At 41.9% G+C, this 22,072-nt stretch overlaps 1 protein-coding gene across 1 annotated transcript; it reads left to right on the forward strand.

The window, feature by feature from the left end:
• The first annotated feature begins 3,385 nt into the window (after window positions 1–3,385).
• Window positions 3,386–20,159, forward strand: PRSS35 (serine protease 35). Its single transcript, XM_079939229.1, has 2 exons — window positions 3,386–3,554; window positions 17,115–20,159. The coding sequence occupies exon 2, from the start codon at window positions 17,134–17,136 to the stop codon at window positions 18,370–18,372; it is 1,239 nt and encodes a 412-aa protein (XP_079795355.1). The 5' UTR covers window positions 3,386–3,554; window positions 17,115–17,133; the 3' UTR covers window positions 18,373–20,159.
• Window positions 20,160–22,072: the final 1,913 nt, after the last annotated feature.

The raw sequence follows: 22,072 nt of genomic DNA on the forward strand, positions 1-22,072 counted from the left end.
TACCCAAACCTATGGGATCCAGCAAAAGCAGTGCTAAGAGGAATGTTTATAGCAATAAATACCTACATTTAGAAAAAAGAAAGCTCTCAAGCAAACTTAACTTTATACCTCAAGGAACTATAAAAATGAGAACAAACTAAGCCCAAAATTAGTAGAAGGAAGAAAATAACAAAGTAGAAATAAATGAAATAGAGACTAGAAAAAAATAGAAAATTTTAATCAAACTAAGGTTGGGTTTTTGAAAAGATAAACAAAACTGACAAACTTTTAGCTAGACTTACCAAGAAAAAAGAGAGAAGACTCAAATAAAATCAGAATGAAAAAGGAGACATTACAACTGATACCACAGAAATACAAAGGATCATAAGAGAGTATTATGAACAGTTATATGCCAACAAATTGGACAACCTAGAAGAAATGGATAAATTCCTAGAAATATACAACCTACCAAGTCTGAATCATGAAGAAATAGAAAATCTGAACAGACCAATAACAAGTAAGGAGATTGGATCAGCATTTAAATCCCCTCCAACAACGAAAAGCCTAGGACCAGATGGCTTCACAGGTGAATTTTGCTAAACACGTTAAAAATTAATGCCAATTCTTCTCAAACTCTTCAGAAAAACTGAAGAGGAGAGAACACCCCTAAACTCATTTTACAAGGCTAGCATTACCCTGATGCCAAAGCCAGATAAGGATATCACAAGAAAACTACAGGTAAATGTCCTTAATGAATATAGATGTAAAAATTCTCAATAAAATATTTGCCAACTGAGTTCAAGAGCACATTAAAAGGATCATACATCATGATCAAGGGAGATTTATCCCTGGAAGGCAAGGATGGTTCAACATATGCAAATCAATAAACGTGATACACTACATTAATAGAAAGACAATAATCATACGATCACTCCAATAGATGCAGAAAAAGCATTTAACAAAATTCAACATCCTTCCATGATAAAAACTCTCAAAAAATTGGGTATAGAAGGAACATACCTCAACATCATAAAGGCCCACAGCAATAAATAATAAAGGCTGTTACCACTCTTGTTTGGAATACTACTGGAAGTCTTAGCTAGAGTAATTAGGCACAAGAAAAGAAAAAGGACATCTGAATCAGAAGGGAAGAAGTAAAATTGTCTCTGTGTGCTGATGACATTATCTTGTATAGAGTAGTACAGTATAGAGCAAATTCCAGACTTCAAAAAACCCTTAGACCTAATAAACTATCCTAAAGTTTCAGGATACAAGATCAACCTACATAAATCTGTTGTGTTTCTATACACAAACAATGAACTATCTGAAAACAAAATTAAATAAAATATCCCATTTACAATAACATCTAAAATAATAAAATACTTAGAAATAAATTTAACCAATCTAGTTAAATATCTATACAGCAAAAACAGATGCATATACCAATGGAACAGAATCAAGAGCCCAGAAATAAACCAACACATATATAGTCAACTAGTATTTGAAAAGAGAGCCAGGAATACTCAATGCGGTGAGGGATGCGGGAAATGGGGAGAAGTTGGTCAAAGGGCACAAACTTTCAGTTATAAGATGAGTAAGTTTCAGGGGTCCAATGCACAGCTTGATGACTATAGTTAACAATATTGTATTGTGAACGTTACTCTGAACGTAAAGCTTTAATGTTCTCACCATAAAAACAATTAAAAAATGGTAATTATGTGAAGTAAAGGATGTATTAACTAACCTTGTGTGGTAAACATTTCGCTCTATGTGTAACAAATCATCACATTGTACGTCTTAAATTTACACAATATTACATGTCAATTACATCTCAGTAAAACTGGGGGAAAAAAGATGGCTTGGGGCAAAAGGCTCAGGAAGGGGCCCCTGAAAATGTGAGAGCATTGAAGTTGGCTTTATGTGATGTCAATAGGGGTGCTGACGGAATTAGAGGAATCAGACCTGCGTCCACACTAAATCCTCCTGGATTGATGCAGTGCTAGAATCCCCCAAAATGTTTGAGAAGTACAGACGGTAGAACTCCTCCAGTGCAACCTTCTCAATTTACTGATGAAGAGGCTGAGGCCCAGCGCATAGCTATTTAGTGTCAGACGGGACTTCCCAGTCTGAATTCTGGGCTTCCTCTCTCAATTCCCCACACTCCATTTCACCAGTAAACTTTTTAAGTTCGGCACATAATCAGCAGCCGTTATATGCCAGCCCTTGTGGTAGAGGGTGGTGATTCAAAGATGCATTTGAAGATTATGATCTAACTGGTGAGACAGAGAGCTTCAGAACTAATTGTTTTATACCAGATAAAATTTATTAATAGATTTTAATTATATGGGTAAGCGCCTAAATGAAAATGCTAAGTGGAAAAACAGGAAACAATTGTATATATGTTCTAATCTCATTGCTTAAAAAAAATAAATAAAAACTTGAGAAATGCAATAAACCACTACTGACCCAAGTCTTATGGGACATGCTAAGACCTTGTGTTATAAATACTTGTGTACTTATTTGACCTTCCTTCCTTGAGGGCCAGCACCAAGTTTTTCAACTCATTTTTCTATCAGTGCCATCTTGCTTCAGACCTGCCACCCAGTAGAAGATCAGTAGATGTTGAATAAATGAAGTCCCCTTCGTTACGCAGCTCCCACCCCAAAGGAGCACCTCTCCTAAGGAGGAGAATAAAGAGAGTAAGAAAGGATGTGATTAGAATTTTGGTGGGTCTGAGGTGGGCAAACATCTTAAAGGAGGCTCGTCCAAAGTAGAGAAAGCCTACTAGCCTCAGGACAGATAGAAACTGACGCGCTCCCCCTGGAGGCCGCATGGGGTGCTTACAGGGTGACCCAGATCCCAGCCCAAGGCAGGTCGCAGGTCTTCAGTTTGGATGTGGGCGCCTGCAGGAGCCTGAGACGCAGGATTTGCCTTGTTGAGAGCGCGTCCCGGGCGGAGACAGGCTTGCGATGGGGTTGGGGAAACGCCCCTGGTTCTTCTAGACGCTGGGGTCTAAGAGCCGGGGGATTGGGACTCAAAGAAGCAGTCCCGAACACCCTCCCCAATCCATCCAAGCACACACTTGGGAGTATCTTCTTAACCTTATTTAAGGGATGCACGCTAGCACAGGGACAGACATCTCTTGTGAACCCACTCATGAATTTTTCCTAATGCTGGGGGCAGAGGCGCTGGGGTGAGAGGCTGCCCGGTCCGCCCCGCACCTCCTTGTAAACCCTCCCCAGATCCCGCTTCCTCCTCCCCGCCTGACCCCCCTCCTCCTCTCCCTTCTCCTCCGACACCCCCTCCCTCCCGCGGCCGCCCCGGTCCCCGCCCCCTTTCCCCTCCCACCTCCGCGACGCTGCGCTCAGCTCGCCTCCATCCTCCCCGCAGTCTCAGCCGCGAGCTCCCGGCGACGCTGGCGGGCGGTGGCCGGGCGCCCAGGCTCTGACTCCGGCTTGTCCCGAGGCTCGAGGCAGCTGCACCCCTGCCCTCCTGCCTCGCCAGCGTCGGTGACTGCCTCGGGGGCACTTTGATTCGAGCAGGGCAGCGCCCCCGGGACCGAGTAACCTTCGCAGGTAAGGATGGAGACCCCCCCCCCCCCCGCCCCCGGACAGGGCGAGACCCTAGAACCTGGAAGTTTCCCCCGAGAAAGGCAGGACCCACCCGGGGAGAGCTTCTTTGAAGGGCTCTAAAGATAGGGATCAAACTTAGCAATTTTAAGTCATCAAAGAAGCTACTCTTCCAAATAGGCAATTCTTTGTGTCGGCCTCTGCACCGTTTAATATCAACAGTAAAATTGTTTGCATTGGAATATAAATGGAATTCTTTCTACTTAAGCACTACCAGAGGGGACCCTCTTTATTTTTATGATTATTAACAGATGCCATTGAAAAAAGGTGTAAAACGCATTCCTGGAAAGCCTCGTCTCCTTGAAAGCCTCTTTGGCAGAGTTACTATGAAAGCTAGGAATCTCTCGCTGTCTCATCAACCTGGCTGCACAGGTCAGCAAAAGGAGCAGCGCAAAACAGTTTTTAAGCGAGAAGATGAAATGAAATTGAAAAGTCTTGGACTTGCTTTAAAATACTCTAGGAAAAAAAAAAAAAAGGTGGGGGAAGACAACTGAGTGAGACAAGATTGTCAAAATATTGGTAATTGTTGCCGCGGGATGACGGGCATGTGGGGTTGTAATTTTCTACTTTCTAGCTTTCTCTCTACTTCGGAAATTTTCTATCATAAAAGTTTTTTGTTTTTGTTTTTGTTTTGCGGTACGCGGACCTCTCACTGTTGTGGCCTCTCCCGTTGCGGAGCACAGGCTCCGGACGCGCAGGCTCAGCGGCCATGGCTCACGGGCCCAGCCGCTCCGCGGCATGTGGGATCCTCCCGGACCAGGGCACGAACCCGTGTCCCCTGCATCGGCAGGCGGACTCTCAACCACTGTGCCACCAGGGAAGCCCTATCATAAAAGTTTTTGAAAGGTTGTAGAAACACTTCCTGCCTGATTCCTCTGACCTTTTTACACTGTCATTGATTCGAAAGGAGCTGCATATCCTGTCTAGGTGTTTTTTCCCCCTTCTATTAACTCTTCTCACTTCTGAAATTCTCATTTTATCCCAAGTGCATTTGTCTCCACAGAGAGTTATAAAAGTCATATGTTGCTGCCTGGAGAATTAGGCTTAGGATCTGGTATATAATTTAGAAGAGAGAAGGTTAAAATTCCAGCCAAATAAGACATCTAGGCTTGAAAGTAGTGTGTGAGCATCATATGGAATTTTATGTTTATTAGGACATAACTAGAAGAGCTCCTTTAACGTGAGAAGAGGTTGGATGTGGATACTCTTCCTGTTTTTCCTCCAGACAGCTCGGAAACCTGCACACTTTTAAGAATCTTTTCCGTGTTTTCAAACGTGAGATTGTTTAGCCTCGTGCTTGGCACATAGAATGTGCATATTATGTTAAAGTAATCAATTGCTAATGTGAGTTAATTTCCCCTGCTGAGTTCATTACTTACCTTTCTCTGCCCAATGCTCAACTATCCAAGGCAAGCACATTGCATTTTAACAGCGGGATCAGACTCAGAATTTTGGAGGCTGAAGCTACTTCGCCTGGGTTAACTTTGCACATGAGAAATCTGAGATGAGAGATTGGAAACAGCAAAGTATGAACGTTATTATTTTATGACTTTGCTTAACTAATATGTTTTCAAAAGCTTCACAAGCTTTAACAGATGTTTGCTTAGCTAGAAACACAGTGATCATAAGATGCTTTAAAGCCTGAAGAGTAGCAAACCTAGTACAGTTCCAGACATTCTTCGCTTTCAAAGGCCAACTTGCAAGATAAAACATAAGTCAGGAGCCATACGCTGTGCATTTCCTATGTCAGTGGATGAGAGAGCCAGCAGAGGGTTCCCCTGGGGCTCCCTCAGTGTCATTCACCCCAAATTTGATTTACACACAACATATCCATTGCCCAAACTGAAATACACAGGTCCTGGAAAAATAGCTTAAAAAACAAAGGGAAGTTTTATTTTTTTTATGATGATGAGAAACACAAGTTGTGGGTTACTGTAAAGTAATCAACTGTGTAACTTTACCATCTTCCTTTCCCTCCACTACTGCGAAACTTTTCAAGCAGACATTACTCTGTCTCATTCCTGAAACTAAACTTGAAGATAGTGCTATGGTATGATATTTGGAATAGCAATTGGCACATTGTCGATGAACTTCCTTGCCATTTATTTTCAGCATAGAATCAGTGGAGAGCTTACCCTTTGGAAGTGAATCATTAAGTAGTTGATAGACATGGGAAATATCTGACAGGCTGAAGATTTTTCTTCCTGTTGAAATGAACTGCAGCACATTTGGGGGACTGTTTAGCAGCGCCCGAGGTCATAGTGGAAGTGTGCTGGCACCACGATGGTTTTGGGAAACCACCTGCCAGACGTCTGGCTGTAGACAGCATCATCAGCCCTCAGCTCATCCGGTTGGGCTCTGTGGCCTGGAGGTGGGTTTTCTAAATGTGATCAGTTCTATGTGATAACCATCTAGTATATTATTAGCCAGTTAGACTTCTATCCCTCCCATGAATCCTACATGCTTTTAAAATAAATTCGATTTTGTACCTCAAGGAACGTAAACCATCTTAAGTGTGGGATCTTAGATTGGGCATCACCAGGCTAGCTTCGCCATCTAGTGGTAGAAATAGGGATAGCAGGCAAGTTCCTACCCACCTCCCCCCACCCCTCCACTCACCCGGGACTAGGGATTGAAGCGGCTCGAGGCTCAGTGATGAGTAAGTTAACTTGTGTTTTTTTTCATTTGTGATTTAATCTAGGACTTTAGAGCTAAAAGAGATCTTAGAAATTTTCTAGTGCAACTCGATGGCTAAGGAGGACTTATCACAGAGTTTCATAAGCAAGGAAAGAGGCTTATGAAATGATGCACAGCACTGCACTGTGTGTATTTGTCGAATAAACAACTTTATCTATCCTGTTCCAATTCTTGATTCTCCCTAGCAATACTGCTGCATGCTACAGGAATGTTTTATCACGATCTTCTGATTTTAGCTCTAAAGTTGTGTGTCTGTATAATTTTCCTAAAAATGAACATTTTAATTTATGTTTAAGTCTCTGAACCAAACGTTCTTTTCCCCCTTATATCACTCCCCACTACTTCTTTCTTTCCAAACATCCAGGGCAGACAGTTTTAAAAACTAGGTTTTTACTTTTCTAAGTATATTGCTATTGCTGCTGTAACAAATTACCAAAACCTTCGTGACTTAACCCAGTATCCTATAGTTCCGGAGGCCAGAAGTCCAGAGAGGGTCAGCAGGGTTGCCTTCTCCCCTGCAAGTTCCAGCAGAGAATGTCTCCCTACCTTTTCACGGTCTAGAGGCCACCCGCATTTTGTAGCTTGTGGTCCTGCCTGACTCTGACCTCTGCCTCCATCTTCACAGATCCTTCTCGTTCTTGACCCTCCCGCCTCCTTCTCAGAAGGATCCCTGTGATTACATTGGGCTCACCTGGGTAACCCGAGCTAATCTCCTCATCACACAATCCTTAACTAAATCACGTTTGCAAAGTCTCTTTTACCAAGTCAGGAACACAGTCACATATGACACATTAGGATGTGTCATAGTCACATCCTAATCTGGGGATTAGGATGTGTTACAGGCATAACTTGGAAATACTGTGGCTTCATTTCCAGACCACTGCAATAAAGCGACTATTGCAGCAAAGCGTCACGGGATTTTGGGGGTTTCCCAGTGCATATAAAAGTTACTGTAGTCTGCTAACTGTGCAATAGCATTATGTCTAAAAAACGATGTATACAACAATTGAACACACACTTCGTTGCTAAAACATGCTAACCATCATCTGAGCTTCAGCAAGTCATAACCGTTTTGCTGGTGGAGGGTCTTGCCTCGATGCTGATGGCTGCTGACTGAGCAGGGCAGTGGCTGCTGAAGACTGGGGCGGCCGTGGCAGTTTCTTAATAGTAAGACACTACTGAAGTTTGCTGCATCGATGGAGTCTTCCTTTATGAACGATTTCTCTGTAGCATGCAATGCTGTTTGATAGCATTTCCCCCACAGAACTTCTTTCCTGAGCTGCTTTATCAACTAAGTTTATGTTACACTCTAAATCCTTTGTTGTCATTTCAACAATCTTCACAGCATCTTCCCCAGGAGTAGATTGCATCTCAAGAAACTACGTTCTTTGCTCACCCATAAGAAGCAACTCCTCGTCTGTTATAGGGTTATCATGAAACTGCAGTCATTCAGTCACATCTTCAGGCTCCACCTCTAATTCTAGTTCTCACGCTGTTTCCATGACACCTGCAGTTACTTCCTCTGCTGAAGTCTTGAACCCCTCAAAGTCATCCATGAGAATCAACTTCTTCCAAACTCATGTTAATGTTAATATTTTGACCTCTGTGACTCATGAATGTTCTTAATGGCATCTACGATAGTGTCTTCTTTCCAAAAATTTTCAACTAACTTTGCCCAGATCCATCAGAAGAATTACTATCTGTGGCAGCTGTAGCTTTATGAAATGTATTTCTTAAATAATAAGACTTGAAAGTCAAAATGACTCCTGATCCATGGACTGCAGAACAGATGTTGTGTCAGCAGGCATGAAAACAACATGAATCTCATGGTAGATCTCCCTCAGAGCTCTTGGGTGACCAGGTGCATTGTCGGTGAGCAGTAATATATTTTTTTCTTGGTTAAGAGTCCATTTTAATTAGATTCAGTTACTTAGAATCAGTTCATCTCAAAACATTTGTGTATTATCAAAGAAAATATAGGGGCTTCCCTGGCGGTCCAGTGATTAAGAATCCACCTTCCAATGCAGGGGACGCAGGTTAGATCCTTGGTTGGGGAACTAAGATCCCACATGTGGCGGGTCAACTAAGCCCACGAGCCAAAAAAAAAAAATTAAAAAAAAAAGAAAATATAAATACAGTTCTCAAAATTCAAAATCAGTGAGCAGTCATATTTTGAAAGGATCTTTATTTCTGAGCAGTAGGTCTCGACAGTGGGCTTGAATATTCAGTAAACTATGTTGTAAAGAAATGTACTGTCATCCAGGTTTTGTTGTTCCATCGCTAGAGCACAGGCAGAGTAGATTTAGCATAATTCTTAAGGGCTAGAGAATTTTCAGGATGGTAAATGAGCGTTAGCTTCAGCTTAAAGTCACCAGCTGCATTAGCGCCTAACAAGAGGGTCAGCCTGTCTTTCGAAGCTCTGAAGCCAGGCACTGACTTCTTTCTAGTTGTGAAAGTCCAATAGCGTCTTCTTCCAATAGAAGGCTGTTTTATCTACGTTGGAAATCTGTTGTTCAGTGTAGCCACCTTCATGAATTCTCTTAGCTAGACCCTCTGGAGAACTTGCTGCAGCTTCTACATCAGCACCTGCTGCGTCACCTGGCACTTTTATGTTATGAAGATGGCTTCTTTCCTTAAACCTCATGGACCAGCCTCTGCTGGCTTCAGATTTTTCTTCTGCAGCTTCCTCACTTCTCTCAGCCTTCAGAGAATTGAAGTGAGTTAGGGCCTTGCTCTGAATTAGGCTTTGGCCTAAAAGAATATGTGGCTGGTTTGATCTTCTCTCCAGACCATTGAAACCTTCTCCATTATCAGTAATAAGGCTCCTTTGCTTTCTTATCATTTGTGTGTTCACTGGAGTAGCTCTTTTTCTTTCCTTCAAGAACTTCTTTGCATTCACAACTTGGCTGACTGGTGCAGAAGCCTAGCTTTCAGCCTATCTTGGCTCTCCACATGCCTTCTTCATTTCTAGCTTTTTTTTTTTTTTTTTTTTCTCTGTACGCGGGCCGCTCACTGTTGTGGCCTCTCCCGTTGCGGAGCACAGGCTCCGGACGCACAGCCTCTGCAGGCCATGGCTCACGGGCCCAGCCGCTCTGCGGTATGTGGGATCCTCCCGGACCAGGGCACGAACCCGTGTCCCCTGCATCGGCAGGCGGACTCTCAACCACTGCACCACCAGGGAAGCCCCCCATTTCTAGCTTTTGATTTAAAGTGAGAGACGTGCAACTCTTCCTTTCACTTGAATACTTAGAGGCTATTGTAGGGTTATTAATTGGCCTAATTTCAATACTGTTATGTCTCAGGGAACAGGGAGGCCCAATGAGAGGGAGAGAGATGGGGAGAGCGCCAGTCAGCGGAGCAGTCAGAACGCACACGATACTTAAGTTCACCCTCTTATATGGGTGTGGTTTGTGGCCCCCCCTGAAAAAATTACAATAATAACATCAAAGATCACCAATCACAGATCACCATAACAAATATAATAATAATGAAAAGAGATTACCAAAATGTGACACAGAGACACGAAGTGAGCAAATGCTCTTGGAAGAATGGCGCTGATAGACTGGCTCAACAAAGAGTTGCCACAAACCTCTTGTTTGTAAAAAACACGTTATCTGTGAAGTGCAGTGAAGCACAATGAAACGACATCTGCCTGTACTTGGCGTACCACAGTGAATGAAATCCACAGCAGTCAGAGATACATGAAATCCCTTATAAATACCTACGTAGCTTCTGACCCCTATTCTTTGATACTTCTAATAATCATTGCTGCCATTTGCTGAGGGCTTACTGTGCTCTGGGCACTGTATTTATAAATATATCATACTAGTGTCTCACAAAAATACTCCAAAACATTATCCCTGTTTAACAAACGTAGAAAGTAATGTTTGGCGAGATTAAGTGACCTTCACAAACTCATACTGCTGAGAAGTTGCAAGTGGACTTCAGTTGGTTCGGCTTCAAAGCCCACTGACACCACCATCACTGAAACACCCCAGTTCTCACTGTCCCTCTTGGTCACATCACTAACACAATTACTTTCTCGTCATACTGATCCCACACTTTTTAGCCCAAATGTTGCCTCCATTTCAGTGCTCCAGTTAGTGACTGACATTCACTGGGGGCTTCAAGTGCACTGGGAACTGAACTTTATAAAATACCTATTCTCGGGCTTCGCTGGTGGCGCAGTGGTTGGGAGTCCGCCTGCCGATGCAGGGGACGCGGGTTCGTGCCCAGGTCCGGGAGGATCCCACATGCCGCGGAATGGCTGGACCCGTGAGCCATGGCCGCTGAGCCTGCGCGTCCAGAGCCTGTGCTCCGCAACGGGAGAGGCCACAACAGTGAGAGGCCCGTGTACAGCAAAAATAAATAAATAAATAAATAAAATAGATCCTAAAAAAAAAAATACCACCAGCAGTGGGCTTCCCTGGTAGCACAGTGGTTCAGAGTCCGCCTGCCGATGCAGGGGACACGGGTTCGTGCCCTGGTCCGGCAAGATCCCACATGCCGCGGAGCGGCTGGACCCGTGAGCCATGGCCGCTGAGCCTGCGCGTCCGGAGCTTGTGGTCTGCAACGGGAGAGGCCACAACAGTGAGAGGCCCGCGGACCGCAAAAATAAATAAATAAATAAAATAAATCTTTTAAAAAAAAAATACCACCAGCAGTGGGCTTCCCTGGTGGCGCAGTGGTTGAGAATCCGCCTGCCGATGCAGGGGACACGGGTTCGTGCCCCGGTCCAGGAAGATCCCACATGCCGTGGAGCGGCTGGGCCCGTGAGCCATGGCCGCTGAGCCTGTGCGTCTGGAGCCTGTGCTCCGCAACGGGACAGGCCACAACAGTGAGAGGCCCGCGGACCGCAAAAAACAAAAAACCCAACCTATTCTCTGCATCTGCTCCCAATTTGCAAAAGTGACTCAAAGTTTGACAAGTGTTCTCCAAAACCTGACCCGTTTAATGCTCACTTCCCACCTGTCTGCTCACACTAGTAATGCTCCTTTCCTGCCCTGGCCTTTTGCCTAAGCCAGCAGTTCTCTCTGCAGATAAAGAGAGATCTGGTCCAGACTGCAATGTCTACCTGTTGTGTGTCAGTCTTGACTGAGCAGGTGGAGGATGAAACTGGAGGAGGAGGGAGATAGCTGGAACGTGTTTTCACATTCGTGCACAGGTGTAAATGTAGGCAGTGATGCTGGGAGGGGTGAGTGGCTGGGATCATGAATGGCTAAATAAAGGACAGGCAAGTTGTCAAAAGCGGTTATGCAGTCATTTCTGGCTCCTAATATACATTAAGGTAGAAGTTGGTGTTGGCCCTGTGAGGTCATTGATCTGAGTGGTCCCCGACCCATAACAGCCCCCCAGAAAGTGTTTGACAGAGTAATGCAAAATTATGTTCCAAGGCAGCATACGATACACATGAACTTGGGCAACTACTTCACTGTCCATTACAAGGGACCAGGTGAAAAGAATGGCCCAGGTAAGTGTGACTCTATCACCTGGTGCAGATTCTGGATGGTACATCAGCTCATGTTCATTTACAAGAAAGTAGTTCATTCAAAACATTTAATATAGCAAGGTCATCTAATCTTTCTTTCGTCTGCCTGACATAAGTTAAAATATAAACTTTAAAGGGTAACAAACCAAAAAACAAAAGAGAAACTGAGCCTGAGAATGTAATTATGTCATGCCATGGTAAAATTCTATACACTCTAGAAGACTCACTCAAAAAGTTAGGTTTTTCTTTCACTGTAAATCGCTCCCTTAGAGTAATTATTCTGACACTGACTGTTTCTTTTTAGGCTGAGGGTCTGTTGCAGTTCCAGAATTCTTAGGGTAGATTCAGGCTAAAAATAAGACATGGGAAGTGCAATTCAAGTGTTCTGTGGCTGGGTAATGTTTAATCACACTGAAGTTTAATAGCAATGAGAAAAACATATTACAAAGCCACAGATATTCATAGAAATGAGTAATTAGGAAAGCATTCATTTGAGAAGTCTCTAAAGCGAAGCTGTCCTTGAACAAAAAACAAAACAAAGAAAAACGGAGTTTGAGAGTGTGTCAGAAACTATCCTGAAATAAAAATGTCTGAGTGTAAAATTGACTTTCTAGAAAACTAAAAGTGCTATAACTTTGCCTTATATGATGAATTGTTTTAAAGTGATATTAATTCACCCACTAAGGTAGAATAATAACTATAAAAGAACTTATTATTGATTGTGTCTATGCTCTGGGCTCAGTGGTAATTCTTTGCATATATCAACTTATTTAATTCTCACAATTACATTATGAAGTTGAGATTACTCTTATCTTCACTTTGCAGATGAGGAAATGGAAACTTAATTGAACTTAATAAACTGCCCATATTCAGTTGCCTAATAAGTGGTAAAGATGAGACTTAACCCAAGTCTTCTTACTCCTTGGTCTGCCCTTGTAACCACTATGCTGGTAGAGATACCCAAATATTCTAAATACTATCAGCATTCACATTTCTAAGAAAGTATAAGCAAGCAACCAAACAAAAGCAACAGTAAGTTATCTCTTGTAGTTACGGGTGGTCATTTCTGTGAATAGTACAGACCAGGCAGAAATGTGGACTAATATCTGCTTCATCAGTAAGAATTCATCTATAAATCCTGGTATTCTTGCTTCCCCCATAATTCTCTTCCCTTCCATTCGTCTCCATGGTCCAACCCATAATTAACTACGTGTACATTGACTCGTGGTGAGAGCCATGACTGCAACCTCACTTTTATTAACCAAAATTGGAATCTGAAGCCCCAAATCCAAGCCATCTGGAAAGTGACAGGGAAGGTCACAATTATAATGGAAGACAGGAAAAAGGAGGAGAATGAGGGAAGACATGGCACATTAAAGCTTTCAAAATACTATAACTGCTCCACCAGCTGGGACTGTGTCTCTTTAGTTAGTGCTTTTTGGATGACAGGAGTCTATAGATGTATCCACTGAACCATGGCTTGCCCTATCAGCAAGAGCTATCATTTACGTTACACTGGCGTTTTACCACAAGGCAAACTTAGATTTCCCAAAAGGAAGTGTCCTGAGACATTTGTTCAGTTTGAAATTATAGGCCAAATTAGACAGGCTTACTAAGTCCATGTCCTTCATTACTGTGATTCTGAGGTCATATGACAAGGCTCTGCCCTTCCCGTGCCCAAGGATCAACGTGGGCATGGCTTTTATTCCTGTGCTGCATTGCAGCTGAGTCCCTCAAAGGGCACCAGACAGGGCTGTCCAGCTAACACTCCTGCATCATCTGTAGCATCTGTAGCTTCAGAGGCGTTTACATACAAGCCCACTGAATTTGACTCTTTTCAGAAGTATTATTAAATCACTTATAAAGTATGTGTTGTTTTCTATTAAAGGAGGAACCATTCAATATGAACAGTTGCTAACATAGTAAAAGAGCAAAGTTTAGGATGAATTTATTTTGTACACAGAGAGGAAGCAGAGGTCCTTTGAAACCTGGTGAAGCAATCGTCCCTGGAAAGTCCACCTTCTGGGAGGGGTTTAAGCTGCTACACCAGGACGCCGGCTGCTGAAGTGGTTCTGAAACTGTACCGAGTATCAGAATTGCCTGGAGGGCTGTGTACAACATGCCTAGCTGGGAACCCACACCCCTCCTGGAGAGTTTTGAACAGTAGGTCTGGGTTGGGCCCTGAGAATTAGCATTTTTAACAAGTTCCTAAGGGATGCTGACACTGCTGGTTTGGGGACTTCAACCTGGGAATCCCTTGATGTGACAGAGTTTATTTGGCCACTCACAAGCACAGAATCTTACTAACAAAATCTTATTCAAAATTCATTTTGAATCCAAAGGCAGGAGAAAAACCAATTTCCCTGCTCAAAGCCGTCAGGCAGAAGGAGTTCCCCATTACTCACAGGAGGGTCAGCCTTTTTGTTCTATGTAGGTCTTCAGCTGATTGGATGAGGCCCACCCACATTAGGGAGAGCAACCTGCTTTACATTATCTACCAATTCGAATGTTAATATCATCCAGAGACACCCTCCCAGACACACCCAGAATAATATCTGACCAAATATCTGGGCACCCTGTGGCCCAGTCAAGTTGACACATAAAACTAACCATTACATGGGACTTTCTTAAAAGTCTGACTACAGAATTAATGCACAGGGCACATGTTTTATTTGGTAAAGAGGAACTTCTAAATTTGAGATTCATATTCTAGGTCAATTATTTGTATAGCAAAATACCATCTGGTCTGTTATAATTTAATATTTGCATTCTACCTATCTAAATCCTAACTAGCTGAAAATTTGCAAGACTAAATTAAACAACACTGGAAAAAAAAAACAACCCAAATCCGAAAAACAAAACCTAACTGTGGAAGCAATACCACAACACCAAGATTTTGACGTTCTCTCTTTTGCCTAGGAATGCCTTTCACACATTTATTACTGCACAGATCGTTATTACCAAGTGTTAAAATGTACAAAGTGATCCTGTGTATTTTTTAATGTGGGTAATTGGCTATTCTCAGTCTTTGCTGTAATCATATATTAAGTACATAATGAACAGCTGTTATCACATAGGGCTAAATAAAAAATCGATTTTTAAAACTTTTGTTTCCCACATCAAAAAACTCCCTTGGTTGAAATTTTGCTAAGGATCAAGTAGATAAAAAGATATGTATACATCTTTTTAAAATCATCTGTTATGGCCTGTTGATAAACTAAGAGGCAGCAAATAACTATGATTTTAGCTTCTTTGTTTTTGGAAAGACATAACATTTCATCTTGGGAACCACCCAGTTAAACATACAATTTCAAGGTCTCAGGAGAGTTACTGAGTTGTTAGCCTTTGTCATTCCAATCCAATTAAATAAAATGGATGAAATACTCATTAAGAAAATTGCATAAAAAGGCAACAAAAGAAAATACTAAGTGGTTCAACAAATTCATTACTGATATAATTACTGCTTTGTGTAAAGTCAAATTTGCCATGGTAATGATCAGAGAATATTGTGACATGAGTGTGGATTTTTTTCTCAAGTATATTGTTTACTGATTTTTTGGACAATATCCATCAGTCTACAGAAGAATGCCCTGTCTCCAAAATAAAGTACAAGCTATTCAGCAAACAATACTAATATTAACCAGAACCACCATTACTTAGCATTCAACTGTGAGCAAATAGAAAAAAATGGAAATTGCAAAACTTCTACGTAATTTTGCTGATGCCAAGTCATGGTAAAGATTATTCTAAACTTGCTTAACACGTTCCAATGTATGATCATTCAAATTAATTGTCATGTTTTGATGAACAGATCATGTTTAAATAACGAAGAGGTTAATGTAGTATATGTTTTTGTTTTATCAAAAGAATGTTGTTAGTTTGTTAATAAAATTCTGTCCTTGTATATGGCGAAATGAACTCCGTTGTATCAAGAGATGCCCATATTCGGCTCTGAATCAGAGACAACTTCGGCTTTTCCTGCCAGCTCCCAGGATCTTATGGGTGTACCCTGCTTTGTGGGCCATTCCTGACATTCTTTATTAGCTTTCTTTTCTTTGATAAGCGAAGAAAGCTTATGAGAAAGCCTTGAGAGTGAAGGTACTGTAGGAATAATCTAACCTTGAACTGCCTCTGCTTTACACACAGTGCAAATCATGGGCTAAGCCTGGATGTTTTAACTATTAGTTAAAAACAACTTGGAACATAGCTTACAAATTTCCAAACTGCTGCTCCAAAGAGTACTACTCCCCCTCTCTCACCAAGCAACAACTGACAAAAGTCAGTTCTAGGAACAGATGTACATACCAGTGAACCTAGAGAAGCAGGAAACGAAGGCAAGAAGATGTAAACAATAGAAGAGGTATTATACAATTTAAACAGTTTTCAGATGAGAGACCCAGGATGAAAGGGACTATATTTCATCATGATCATGTTCCCCCAAGTAGCGAATTCATAACCATCGCCTGTGCTCCATAAATTCTTACAATTTTAATATAAAGTAAAATGCCACTATAAAGTATTTTTGCGTGGTGCTTTGCTTAGGTGGTGGTTCCAAGCACAACTTTGTTTTAAAAAAGTACAGGGTACATTTTTCTTATTTTCGGATAAAAGGGCCTGTGCTGTGTATTTTCTTTTTATGATCAGGGGTTCTGCTTGTGAAAATCAAAGCAGGTCAATAGCAGAGGAGCCCATTTATTTACTTCTAAAATCTCTACTGAATATTTTAGAATATTATCGTATGATTTTAATTACACCATCCATCAGCTTGGTCTGCAAGCCGTGATTAAGGGAAATTCATTGTATTCCAGTGAATGCTTTTTTTGAGCTCTGTGCTAGCCATTTACATTCTAGAGATGAGGAATTTATGATCCCTCCTTTTATTAAGAAGCTGAGTTCAGGGAAAGGGCCGGACATCTGCTGTTATCTTTATTTCTAAATCATCTGGAGATAAGGTTGTAGGACACCTTGGAAGGAAGATGGTGTGGCTTATGCAACAGAGGACCCCAGTTTGCCACCCCTTCTTATTCTCCCATGTGTTGGGTTGAAAGAGGGGAGGAAGAGGGGGAGATGGCAGATGGGGGTAGGATGCACGGGGATTAGGGCTGGTGGAGGGCGGTCTGAGTGAAAACAGTTTACTGATTTTGGACGTCTGTATGAGCCTACTTAGTAGGGTGTTTATCTAATCTCAGTAAAATCTAAGTACAGTGAGAATATGGGCTCCTATTTGTGGTGAAGCTACCTTTAGGACCCAAGACCAAAATGAATGATAAGTAACATATTTTAAAAGAAACCAATATAAAGCCTCTCTTTCTATTTTAAAGGACAACATAGAAGAACAAAATGGAAACGCTATTTTGGTTGATACTTTCCACCCTTGGGTGGACTCTCATCGATGGATCTGAAATGGAACGGGATTTCACGTGGCACTTGAGAAAAATACCCCGGCTTGTCAGTGAAAGGACCTTCCATCTCACCAGCCCCACCTTTGAAGCAGACGCTAAGATGGTGTTAAATCAAGCGTGTGGCATCGAATGCCAGAAAGGACTCCCGGCTCCCAACCTTTCTGACCTGGAAGACTCTCTCTCATATGAGACTGTCTTTGAGAATGGCACCCGAACCTTGACCAGAGTGAAAGTTCAAGGTTGGGTCCCTGAGCCACATGAAAATCTCACTGCCCAGGGAGCACCTGTGAGGAGAAAGAGACAGGTGTACGGCACTGACAGCAGGTTCAGCATCTTGGACAAGAGATTCTTAACCAATTTCCCTTTCAATACGGCCGTGAAGCTCTCCACGGGCTGCAGTGGTATCCTCATCTCCCCCAACCACGTCCTAACAGCTGCCCATTGTGTCCACGACGGAAACGACTACATCAAAGGCAGCAAAAAGCTAAGGGTAGGGTTGTTGAAGATGAGAAATAAAGGTAGTGGCAAGAAACATAGAGGTTCTAGGAGGAACAGGAGGGAAGCAAGGGGTGGTGCTGGAAGAGAGGGTAGCAGAGAGAACCTGAAGGAGAGCGCCAAGGCCGGGAGAAGGAGAAAGGAATCTGCTCGGGGTCAGAGAGCCGCTGACGGGATGCCCTCCTTCCAGTGGACCCGGGTCAAGAACACCCACATCCCCAAAGGCTGGGCTAGAGGAGGGAGGGGAGATGCGGCCTTGGATTATGACTACGCCCTTCTGGAGCTGAAGCGTGCTCACAAAAAGAAATACATGGAGCTGGGCATCAGTCCCACCGTCAAGAAGCTGCCCGGCGGAATGATCCACTTCTCAGGATTTGATCACGACAGGGCAGATCAGTTAGTCTACCGGTTTTGCAGCGTGTCCGATGAATCCAATGATCTTCTCTATCAATACTGCGATGCCGAGTCGGGCTCCACTGGCTCTGGGGTCTATCTGCGTCTGAAAGATCCGGACAAAAAGAGATGGAAACGCAAAATCATCGCGGTCTATTCCGGCCACCAGTGGGTGGACATAAACGGAGTTCAGAAGGACTACAACGTGGCCGTGCGCATCACGCCCCTCAAGTACGCCCAGATCTGCCTCTGGATGCACGGGGATGATGCCAGTTGCACCTACGGCTAACGGATCCCTGAAACGAGGTTGTGGATGACCTACATCGCAGAGAAAACTGGTTCTGATTACTCTAGTAAAGATCACTTCATAGGTTCTGCTTGGACTTGAACCCTATCCATAGTATTTCAACGTGTTTATTTTTTCAAAATTAGGAGCTTTTCATACACTTTTAAAAGGTGTAGGTACGCATCCTACAATTAGATGGACACTTCAATGCCAAGTATATATTCTTCTTTACATGGTGATAAGTTCATGGGTGGGAAAATTTTTGTTTCTTTCTGCCTTGTTAAAGATTAGACACTCTTTAAAATTTCAAGCTGGTATCATAAATAATATGTGATTTCTCAATGGACTAACTCTCAGGGTCCTACTCTAAGAAGAGGCCAATAGGGTGCCGGTTGTGTATTCAATGTGAAACTGCATATACAGAGGTGGACGACTAGAATCAAGTTTGAGACAGTTATAACACAGTTTGTACTACTCTGAGGTAGACCCATTCAGCTCATGCCCTCCATGTTTATATTGTGTTTCCATTGGGTCTGAGAAACTTTAGGTTTTTTTTTTTTTCTTTCTTTTTTTTTTTTTTTTTTGCGGTACGCAGTCCTCTCACTGTTGTGGTCTCTCCCGTTGCGGAGCACAGGCTCCGGACGCGCAGGCTCAGCGGCCATGGCTCACGGGCCCAGCCGCTCCGCGGCACGTGGGATCCTCCCGGGCCAGGGCACGAACCCGTGTCCCCTGCCTCGGCAGGCGGACCCCCAACCACTGCGCCACCAGGGAAGCCCTCTTTTTTTTTTTTTAAGAATTACAATGAACAGCAAGCTTTATAAACAAAACTATTAACAGTTTTACTGCTTTAAAAAAATACCAACTGAAGTGTTATTATTTATGGGAGAACTACTTTGTTCTATGAAATAAATCTAATTTAAAAACAGGGAAACTGAGACTTTTAAGATCTCAAGTTTTTATTTAACTAGTATTCAGAATATGGACTTTTCAAGTATGCGTAGGAAGACAGTTCCAAAGTTAATAAATGATCAGGTGTTGAAAGCCACATCATTTTATACAGCTACACAGTCTCCTACGAATGAGGTGTTACAGTTTGAGACAAGGAATTCTATCGTCTTTTTTAAGAGAAAGCCTTTCTTCCCCTTGACAAAGTTCGCTTTTCTTAATAGGGCCACAGACATATTATTTTGGTGAATTCTCTGATTAGCGATTTTGGATATGTCCCTTTAACAAAGTGAGTATAATTTATGAATATAATTTTTAAAAGAAAGTTCTGATCGTTTTCATTCGGGACCAAGGCGGTGCACACACTGGGGCCATCATGGCAGCCTCAGCAGACAGAGTCCAGTGGCTGCCCTGGGGCAAAACACAGAGTAGACACTCAATACATATTTCTTGAATGATCAGATATTTGCTGAATGGTTGTACAAGCGGTTTAGTTCAGGCCATTATGTTTAAAGGGTTTTAGTGATTTGTAATTGAGTGCACTATAAAATTCAGGAGTTGCAGACCTTATTTCTGGGCTGCTCTTCCTGGTAGTGTCTAGGGTACACGCTCTTCTCTTGGGACACACCCAAGTCATTGATTCTGCCTGAGTTCCAATTTATTTTACTTGTTATTATTTTCCATAATAAGGGGAAGTTATACCCTTGACTAGTATGCAAAGGAATACATGATTAGATTATGTTAAAAAGTGATTTTGTAAATGGTGTTGAAAATAGCTGAAATTTAGCACAAGTTATATTCTTTTATAATGTGAATCTGTTAAAAATCATTCAATAAAAATTTTAAAAATAAATCAACTATCACTCTTACTGTATTTGTATATATGTTTTACATACAAGGTTTTAGCAAGTATTAACTGTTTATTTTTAAAAAATGATTCTACTTAATTCTAAGCACATTTTGCTGGGAAGTATTTTATCACTGGTGGTAGTGGAATAGGGCTATTGTCTCCAAAACTTTGATCAAATCTTTTTTGGGGAAACATCTATATGATCACTGGGACTAAAAATGTTCCAAGGTGAATTTTGCACATTTGCACTCTTGCAAACACACATGCATTCTTCATCTTAGTTTCTTAGACAATAAGTCCTGGGTTTGAGTCAGTTTGGAGGAATTTATGGTGCTTACTGTCAACAGTTTGGTTCTTAAGGTTAAGTTCTGAATATACATGATTTCCTTAAAATCACTGTATAATATACTTCTCAAAAATATAAAATTTTAGCTCATTTTATTCGCAGAGGTTTGATTCTCTCATTTTCTTCTCTTTCCCAAGAGAATCATGGATCTCGTATGACCTATTTAGGACCACTAAAATGTACTACATTACTCAGAAAGTTTTACTTCACATACTTCTTCTGTTACGCTTATCGGATTTGAAATAGAAAATTAATTTCAATCCTCTTAGCTAAACAAATATACCCCCACACACATATGTTGTCTACTGTGTGTAAAGGATGATACTGACTTATTGCTTAGAAAGACTTATCAATGGGTGAATTTAAAGAACTATTTATAAAACAACTGAAACTTAGAATTATGTTTTTTTCTTTACCCAAATAATACATTTCATTTTATTTATGTTTTTTCTTGCTTAAATCAATAACTGTGTGGGCAGAAGAGACATTTTTCCTTTTTTGATATGTTTCTGGTTAAATCCCAGATATTCACTTTGAAAAAGATTTAAATATATGTATGACCAAGATCAGAGTTGTGCACAAATCATTACCTTTTTGTTTTTTCAGCTTCAAAACAATCTTTTTAATAAACTGATTTTTCTAGCTTTCTTCAATGGCCAAATCATAAAGTTCAGAGATATTTAGGATATTTGGTCTAATTGGTGGTGAAATCATGTTGTCATTATATGGAGTCAGTGTATAGGCAGATTCACAATTCTTTATCGATTTGCCATTCAACTAAGGGGAAAAAAAAATCACCCTCAGATGTTTTTTTTTTCTAAATAAAGTCTAGGAGGGCAATCCCCTGTCTACTTCTTTCTGTATTTAACAACTGGCAGTTTGATCCAGTTAGTGAAACTGTCTAGAGCATGGTGGCCACTGATCCCAGTCTAAGCTAGTTTGCTTTACCCACAGTCCAGGTAATTCTTAATCAGCTTGGGATGCCATAACAAAATACCATAGACCGGGTGGCTTAAACAACAGAAAATTAGTTCTCACAGTTCTGGAGGCTGGGAAGTCCGGCAAGGTAGGTTTCATTCTGAGGCCTCTGATCTTGGCTTGTAGGTGGCTGCCATCTTGCTTGTGCGCACATGACCTCTTCTTTGTGTGCTCTCAGAGAGAGAGAGAGAGAGAGAGAGAGAGAGAGAGAACAAGCTCTTTGGTGTCTCTTCTTACAAGGGCACTAATCCCAGCATGAGGGCCCCACCCTCATGACCTCATCTAACCCTAATTACCTCCCTAAGGCCCCATCGCCCAATACTATTGCATCGGGGGTAGGGCTTCAACACATGAATTTTGGGGGGACTCAAACACTCAGTCCATAACAAGTGTCTATTCTAAACCCACAAGTTGCAACTTGGGCCAGGCCCAGGGAACTCATAAAATAAAGCAGTCAGCAGGGGAACGAAACAATGGGGTATGAATGGAAGCCCAGGCCAACCAATCTCCTTCTCCTCATTTTCATGATCATTATCTCAAGTGCTTATACCTGGCACAGAGGAGGTGATAAATACATGCTTAAA

Source organism: Stenella coeruleoalba (genome assembly GCF_951394435.1).
Source record: "Stenella coeruleoalba genome assembly, chromosome: 12".
Lineage (NCBI taxonomy): Eukaryota > Metazoa > Chordata > Mammalia > Artiodactyla > Delphinidae > Stenella > Stenella coeruleoalba.